The sequence below is a fragment of the Nanorana parkeri genome, unplaced genomic scaffold (genome assembly GCF_000935625.1).
Source record: "Nanorana parkeri isolate BGI_ZX_2015 unplaced genomic scaffold, ASM93562v1 scaffold320, whole genome shotgun sequence".
In the NCBI taxonomy this organism is placed as follows: Eukaryota; Metazoa; Chordata; class Amphibia; order Anura; family Dicroglossidae; genus Nanorana; species Nanorana parkeri.
The window spans coordinates 1,221,437-1,230,312 of NW_017306588.1; the positions used below are offsets into that span (position 1 = coordinate 1,221,437).

Genomic DNA, 8,876 nt, shown 5'->3' on the forward strand with positions numbered 1-8,876 from the left:
TATATATATATATATGTGACATATTCTGGTGACATCACTTCCTCACAACTACAGAGATGGAGCAAGTTTAGTTCATGTGTAACATTATGGGCGGAGATATGCAAATCATTTCATTGTAGCTCTGTGGCTAGCTGTCCATCCAGAGCCATTGGTTTATTGACCCAGATACATCCTAAATATAAAGCCATTTATCCAACTGTCCATCCAGATCCGCCATTTATAGACCGCATACATCCTAAATATAGAGCCATTTATCCAACTGTCCATCCAGAGCCGGCATTTTATGGACCAGATACATCCTAAATATAGAGCCATTTATCCAACTGTCCATCCAGAGACGCCATTTATAGACCGGATCCATCCTAAATATAGAGCCATTTATCCAACTGTCCATCCAGAGCTGCCATTTATAGACCGGATACATCCTAAATATAGAGCCATTCATCCAACTGTCCATCCAGAGCAGCCATTTTATGGACCACATACATCCTAAATATAGAGTCATTTATACAACTGTCCACCCAGAGCCCCCATTTATAGACCGGATACATCCTAAATATAGAGCCATTTATACAACCGTCCATCCACAGCCGCTGGTTTATACACCAGATACAATAATTGATAATATATAGAGCAACATCACACCACATCCAAAGAATGCTTTTGCAATAAAGTTGTACTCAACATATATAGAAGCTCTATAGTACAATAGTTCGGGGCTCGCTGGATTTCTGACAGAATAACAGGTATTTTTCTGTTCTTTGTGTTTTTAAAAAGACAAATTATGTAGGAAATGAGCATGCATGGTAGAGATGTACTCCCTCTGTGTTTGCCACCAGACATACACTTTCAATTGAATTTGTTAGGATACTAATATACTGTAAGGTCCCATTGCCGTCTGGCCAATGAATGTACATACTCCGGGGCAGTTATCCTGTCCACAGCACTGAGCTAGAAGAAGCATGCAGCCAATGAAAACACAACCCCGAACCTACATGTCCCAGGCCAGTGGACTTGCTAAACAAAAAAGCATTATGACATGAACAAAGCTGAGCTATGTACCATGCTGTCCTCAGTCTTGATGGTCCTGGTCTGGAAGGAGACCTCCCGGCCCCTGGGGGCATTGTTTGTCTCCGTGTGCTCCGTGGGCAGCCTGTTACTGCCCTCGCTGTCCCCGTTCTCCCGTGGTTTTGGGAGGTAGTCGTTGCGCTGTTTTTTTGTAACGTGGGCCTCGGGCCCATGGACGGTCTTCACATGCTTCCTCAGGGAGCTGGGGTCTGTGTACCGCTTTGTGCATCCGGGAATCTTACAAATATATGGTTTCTAGGGGGAAATAAAAGCAGATTTGTCAATGAAAAAATGTCTTTAGCTGATTGAAAATAACAATGTTTAGGAACAAATTGGTGATTCATTTTTAAATATGGTCAAATTATTTGCCATGGTGATCATTGTCTATGGGAAAATACAAATGTATAAGTTGTCACCAGAACAGGGACAAAGAGGAAATCTTCCAAAGGGGACAAAGAGGAAATCTTCCAAAGGGGACAAAGAGGAAATCTTCCAAAGGGGACAAAGAGGAAATCTTCCAAAGGGGAATACTTTTTCCGAGCAAAGGTATAAAAGAAGATTTCACCAAACATTCACTGCAGGTGATTTTGTCTTTGTTTTGGTAAATGAGAGCGATTGATTCAATTCCAGTGAATGTTTGGTGGAAGTCACATTCACTACTTTAAAGGAGAACTATGGGGTTAGGGCTTTTTCCCATTGTTCTCCTTAGGGTAATGGGAGGACACAAACTACCGTCCTCCCGTCACCCTAAGCTCAGTATATCGCGAGCTACAGCTCCCGGTATACTGAGACGCCGCAGCTGAAACGTATCCCGACAATTATGTCTGGATCCGCCCAGCTGCGTGAGTGACAGCTGGCTCTGCCTATCTAGAGGCAGAGCCAGCTGTACCCGCCCCCTCCCCCGTCCGTTCTGCCAGTCAGCGCTGGAGGATCGGAGCGGGGAGGGGGGAATCCAGCCCCTCCCCTGTCACGGCTCTGGGCCGTGACAAGATCGAGGAGTGAGGGAACGCCGGTATGTGTTCGCTCACTTCGCGATCTACTGAGCCGACCTGTGACAGTTTCATTGTCACAGGTCGGCTAGAACTATGAGGTGAGTGAAAAGCTGCCCCCCTCCCCCTCCCCCTCATAGTTCTCCTTTAAATAGACTCAACACCAAAATCCACCATGCCATGCTCTCGGCATTAAAAGCTTAATGTACCGAGTAGCAAGCCGGTGCAGGACAGGAAGCCTGCTTTGTTTCGAAATGTGTTTTATTAAATGAACCTCAAAATTGATACTAATCTAAAATGTTTCCACTATTTATTTTTTAGAATTTAATATCTATCTCTTTTTCCTGATCCCGGGGGGAGAGGTACTGAGCAACCCGAGCCATTTTGCTGTCTTGATGGACTCCGCGTGTCGCCGTCTGCATTGCTCTCCATCACGGCCCTATTAACTAACACAACCCGAGACCAAATTTGTCCAGCGAAACAATAAAACGACATGGGGCTTTCTCTCTCCGACACCTGGAGGACGCCGGGAAGCCCGCAGGGCCCACGTGGAGAACATAAAAGAAGATTTAAGCTTCTCCACTGCAGGTGACTTTCATTTCCTCCCCTCAGCCCGGCTGGACCGTTTGACTTTTATGGCCCGCACCTATTTGGCAGCTGACAAAAATCCCAGAACTTCCCCCGGAACAAGAGGGGAGAGTCGAACATCTGCTGTTGCTTTCAGGGACACAAAAAAACCTCACAGACAGGCGTGGAGCTGGTGTGGTTTGGCACTGCCGCAAGATAAATTGTACGACAACTAACTTTATTCTGCAAGCTTTTCTGTCTGATCCGCTGAGGGGTGCAAAACCTCTCCGTCAGCAGAACCAGCTAACTTAAAATCTCTGCTCTAATTCTGACTCCGAGCTGCAGCAGGTATTAATATTATGTCTCACTCAAAGAATTCTTGATCTACAGCCACCAATCCAAATCAAACTTTCTTCCTCCAACTGTTCGTCTTCTTTCTGTGGTGCCCTCTCTCCAGTGCCCATGTCCTCAATACAGTGGTATGGGAGTTACAATACATGGCCAAAAGATGGTGGACACCAGACCCTCACACCTATGTAAGCTTGTTGGACATCTCATTCTAAAACCATGGCCATTAATATGGAGGTGCCCCTCTCCCCACATGGTCATTAATATAGAGTTGGCCTCCCTTTGTGGCTATAACAGCCTTCATTCTTCTGGGAAGAATCCGCAATATTTTGGAGGGTGCATGTGGGAATGTGTGCCCCATTATGAGGTTATGTATTGATGCTGGAGGAAAAGACCTGGCTCGCATTCCAGTTTATCTCAAAGGTGTTCAGTAGTGCTGAGGTCAGGGCTCTGTGAAGGCCACTTCCTCCACACCAAACTGGTCAAACCATGTCTATGTTGAGAAATAGGAGGGGTAGTTGTCACCAAGACCGAACAGCAATTAAAACACTGGGAATAACTCATCCTCACTCTTTTTTTCTTTTCAATGACCCCCATCTGAGAGATCGTACCATAATTTTCCATCCTATAAATGTTAGCTGTGAACTTAAAGGAGAACTATGGGGTCAGGGCTTTTCCCCATAGTTCTCCTAAGGGTAACGGGAGGACACAAACTAGCGTCCTCCCGTCACCCTAAGCTCAGTATATATACTGAGTCGCCGCAGCCAGAACGGATCCCCGACAATTATGTCTGGATCCACCCAGCTGCGTGAGTGACAGCTGGCTCTGCCTATCTAGAGGCAGAGCCAGCTGTACCCGCCCCCTCCCCCGTCCGTTCTGCCAGTCAGCGCTGGGGGATCGGACAGGGAAGGGGGGAATACAGTCCCCCCCTGTCACGGCTCTCTGCCGGCACAGGATCGAGAAGTGAGCGAGAGCCGGTATGTGTTCGCTCACTTCCCGATCTACTGAGCCGATCTGTGACAGTCTCATTGTCACAGGTCAGCTCAGATTATGAGGCTGAGTGAAAATCACTCACCTCATAATTCTCTTTTAACCTACATAAGCTACCATAAAGCATATGGTCCTTTGTCCTGCTTGAACTGATATTTGGTAAAACTAATTGTAACCAGTTCTTAGTGGGACACAAGGAGGCCCCTCAATAAGAAAGTTGTAGTTGTAACTAGTTCTTAGCGGGACACAAGGAGGCCCTTCCATAAGAAAGTTGTAGTTGTAACTAGTTCTTAGGGGGACACAAGGAGGCCCCTCAATAAGAAAGTTGTAGTTGTAATTAGTTCTTAGCGGGACACAAGGAGGCCCCTCAATAAGAAAGTTGTAACTAGTTCTTAGCGGGACACAAGGAGGCCCCTCAATAAGAAAGTTGTAACTAGTTCTTAGGGGGACACAAGGAGGCCCCTCAAGAAAGCTGTATGTATGGATGGAAGACAAAGACCAGTTGACTTGATCCAGGGCTCTATCATACGTGCCTGAAACCAGAAGATTGTTGCTTTCCAGGTAGTTCTAATCAGAAGTTGAGGAATTCCCTGGACAGGAATGATGATGTATTTATCTAGTTTATCATCTGTGATATATCTTTATCTCAAGCGAAGTGAATTTCTTTTATTATTATACTTCTTGTCACTGAATTATTGTACCGAACCCAGCTATCTGAAAGGTTAAGCAGAATATCAAACCCTTTATCACAACTACTCTCTCCCTAACATAATAGAAAGTTTTGGCTGGAATTGGGCTTGAGAAGGAATATTAGTGACAGTGCGCTGAGTTCTTCCCCAAGACAGAGGAACGATGCAATTTTTCCCCATAGTGCCTCACCTCATTGGAGTGCGTCCTGTTCTGGTGCTTCGCGCGGTCGGAGGCGTTGGAGAAGGCCTTGTTGCAGCCCTCGTGTTCACACACGTAAGGTTTCTCGCCTGTGTGGGAGCGCAAATGTGTTTTGAGGTTCTCCAGCCTGGAATAAGCCTTGAAGCAGCCTTCAAACTGTGAAAAGAAGGGCAGAGCAATCAGCAATCATTCAAATCCTCAATGATTGTTTAATCACATAATCTCTATTTAAAAGATGACCATAAAAAAATCCAGAGGGCCTCATGACTTCTCATATATCAAAGTATTTTTGGTCTCCTCTGTGTCCCCTGCCATTTCCAACCCCGCTGTGTGACTTTACGGATACCTAGGATGGATTTTTAGGCTCCTTTGGTGTGTACGACAGTTTACTTAAAAAGAACCCAACCTGAAAAAAATAGGGGGTTGACCTCCTTCAGAAAATGAATAGTTGCCTGGCTGTCTGTTGCTTCAGTATTTCCTGAGACAACAATCCAGAAATAGCATGCAAAGAAAGAAAATCAGAACTAGTTATGGGTCTGTGACTCAAAGTACTGATGTTATTGGATCAGAATGACATGTAGGTATCTAGTATATGGCCTCCAATAGGCCTCTGATCCTCAGGCAGTACTTCTATTCTGGGCCCAGGCCCCATCGGGTCAGTAGGGGGGCCGGGCTGCCTAGATTCATTCCAACAGGAGCTACATGCCCTTGTAGGCAGTGAAGTGGCGGCTGATTGGTGGATGGATGAAGATGTGCTGTGATTGGTTGGGACAGGAGTAGCGGCTTGTTTGGTGCCCAGACAGAGCAGGCTGCTGGAGGAGCAAGAACTATTTTCCATAGCAGGGGAGGGAGAGGGGTGTTGGGTGTCAGGTAGGCTGTACGGGGCCCCATGGTTTCTAAAGATCTATATGGAGGAATCAGGAACTCCTTCTTCCTGCTGGGGATCCCTCTAGTGATAATAAAGATCTATATAGAGGGATCAGGACCTCCTTCCTCCTGCTGGAGATCCCTCTAGTGATAATAAAGATCTATATAGAGGAATCAGGAGGACCTGCTTCCTCCTGCTGGGGACCCCTCTAGTGATAATAAAGATCTATATAGAGGGATCAGGACCTCCTTCCTCCTGCTGGGGATCCCTCTAGTGATAATAAAGATCTATATAGAGGAATCAGGACCTCCTTCCTCCTGCTGGAAAGAGTAGTTGATGTTGGAACAGACTTCCAGCAGAGGTAATGAGTCAGCCAACAATAAGTGACGTATAACATGCTTGTGACAAACACAGATCTAGATAAAAAGGTTAAGAAAACCCCCCAAAACTACAAACATCAAAAAAGGGGAGACTTGATGGGCCATACACTTATTCTGCCATCCCGGTGCAGCAAGGTTTTCCCATCACCGGTTAGGTTAGTAAACTAGCAGTGTCTGCAATTCCCCAGCAGGTCAGCGTTATGATGACAGCAGAAGCATCCAGTTTGGGGGGCCGACAAATTCCCAAAGCTAATATAAATATATTCCAACTTCTGGATCTCAGAAAATTTGGTTAGATTTCCCCCCGGCAAGGCTTTGCCCATCTCCAGCTTCTGCAGCCGCCAACAGCTGCTCCGCGAGCAGGAACGTGAGGCCCAACGAGCTGATGGTATCTCCCTAAAGGGCCAACGGAGGAACAGAGAGCGGAGCGGTTAGCGGCGCCCTGGGGGAGGGGGTGTCAGCGGCTATTGATGGGACCGATTCGCGCTCTTGCTGATGCCAGCAGATCGGCGCTGTGAGCGGCTTACTGTGCATTTATGCGGCTTTTCCCCAGTGTGGCGCCTCATGTGAACCACCAGCATGTACTGCGCTTTAAACGGTTTCTGTTCCCGGGTGCAGTCCTGCCAGCGACACACAAACTCCTTCTTCTCCCCGTGGATGTGCTCATTATTGATGTGCTGCGGAGAGAGAGGACAGAGGAAATCCATCAGCCCAACCAATTCATATATAATAGAGATAATGTAATATATACATTATATACAGTCGTGGCCAAAAATATTGGCACCCCTGCATGTCTCTCAGATAACGCAGAGCTTCGCGCAGGAAATTGTTGCAATGACGAATGTATCGGCGTCCTCGTGTTTATTTCTTTTGTTTGTATGCGGTATGCGGTATGCGGTACAGGGCTGTGCTACGAAATATTAATTGAGGTTGCCGATAATTTTGTCCAGTCCATTTTTGGAGTTTGGCGTGGAATGTGTCAGGGTCGGCTTTTTTTTTTTTTTTGTCTCCACTTTTTTGTGTCACCGATACAAACAAAAGAAATAAACACGAGAACGCCCGAAACATTCGTCATGGCAGCAAATTTCTCCGCGAAGTGCGGCGTTATCTGACAGAAAAGCACAGGGGGCAATATTTTTGGCCATGACTGTACATGATGTGAATGTACAGTATGTAAAGTGCTGCGTAAAATTGTCGGTCGCCACATAAATAAATAAATAAATAAGCGTGTGTGTATATATATATATACACTCAGGGGCAGGCTGAGGGGCGGGCTTGCGATGACCGCAATGCTGAATGGGCAGTGTGCGGCCCAAAATCTGGCCAATGAATCCTCTTTTAACAGTCGTTTAACAGAAATGCTGACTGTACGGCTTGCTACACAGGCAGCCACTAGAGGGCAGACCTACACATCGGAATATGAAGCATGACTGTTGGAATATGGAACAGCAAGGATGCGCTGGAGTAAAAGTCATCGAAATGACGTATTTTTAAGGAAGATTCACAATAGTTTCCCCTGAGAGCCGAGACAAACACCGAGGCTGAGCTCTGTCTGAAAATGCCTGTTGCCTGGCTTCGCAAATTTGAATCTCTGAAGCTCCAGATTCCCGTACTTGCCCCTGGTGTGATGAAGCCGATGAAGCCGGGGGATCAGCATGACGCATGATTTTCAGAAGGACTCCTTGCTGCAGCTGTCCCAGTGACAGTTCGTCTCGTAGATGACCTCCGCTTCCTGCTTACACTCCTCTCTGTCCAGCTCTTCTTTCAGATCCGTCAGGTGGTCCTGCCAGGAAGAAGGGAAACAGTCAGATGCAGGGGGGGGGCACATAGCGCCTCACATTGGGGGACACTGGGGGGATGTAGAGGTCAGCAATGAGATAGGAAACCTCCTTCAGTCTTCTATCTGACCTCCGTCCTTCCCTTCAGTCTTATATCTGACCTCCGTCCTTCCCTTCAGTCTTATATCTGACCTTCGTCCTCCCCTTCACTCTTCTATCTGACCTCCGTCCTCCCCTTCAGTCTTCTACCTGACCTCCGTCCTTCCCTTCAGTCTTATATCTGACCTCCGTCCTCCCCTTCACTCTTCTATCTGACCTCCGTCCTCCCCTTCAGTCTTCTATGTGACCTCCGGCCTTCCCTTCAGTCTTCTATCTGACCTCCGTCCTCCCCTTCAGTCTTGCACAGTTGTGCCGACTCCTCCCCTCTTCCTCTGATGTCACTGCACACTGGGAGCTTCTCACAATGTACATTAGAAGCTGCAGCACAGATAGAGCCCAACTCATTGCCTGGCTGATGGACTTCCAGCTTCAACTAGCTCTTTCCTCCCCAGCCTGTCTGTCCCTGGCCCCACCCCTTTCATTCATTGGATTTCAGTTCTGTCAATCATGGAGTCTCAGCATCACATGTGGGCGTTACCTAGGGGGCGGTCTGCTTGCAAATAGAGGTTTAACATCAGATTTAATATATTGCAGCTCCTGATATGTGGCGGCTGCGTTAGTTTTCAGGCTTTTTGTCCTTTTATTTTTAGCTGCTGTTCCCGCCAGTAATACACTTCCTGTCTTAGGGTGACAAAAGAAAATGAATGCAGCCACCACATCTAAGGTCAGGGGAGCGGCAATATGTTATATTTCTGTTCTTGGGATAAGATATCCTTTACCAGTCCCGGGGGGGCGGGGCTTAGGCTGGATGAGATATGACACTTACCGGGGGGCTGGGGGAGTCTCTGATGAGTCCCTCATCCTCCGTCTTCACTTTGCTGCGTTTGTGGATGACTTGATT

At 47.0% G+C, this 8,876-nt stretch overlaps 1 protein-coding gene across 1 annotated transcript in view; it reads right to left on the reverse strand.

Moving 5' to 3' along the window:
* The window catches only part of GLI2 (GLI family zinc finger 2), a 126,903-nt gene that overhangs the window by 8,828 nt on the left and 109,199 nt on the right, over positions 1–8,876 (reverse strand). Inside the window, exons 8-13 of the mRNA XM_018558090.1 lie at positions 8,802–8,876; positions 7,778–7,881; positions 7,530–7,614; positions 6,626–6,775; positions 4,842–5,006; positions 1,063–1,323 (exon numbers count right to left, since the gene is read on the reverse strand). The exon at positions 8,802–8,876 is cut by the window's right edge and continues 1 nt beyond it. Of these exons, the coding sequence (XP_018413592.1) occupies positions 1,063–1,323; positions 4,842–5,006; positions 6,626–6,775; positions 7,530–7,614; positions 7,778–7,881; positions 8,802–8,876 (840 nt within the window). The remainder of the gene's footprint in view (positions 1–1,062; positions 1,324–4,841; positions 5,007–6,625; positions 6,776–7,529; positions 7,615–7,777; positions 7,882–8,801) is intronic.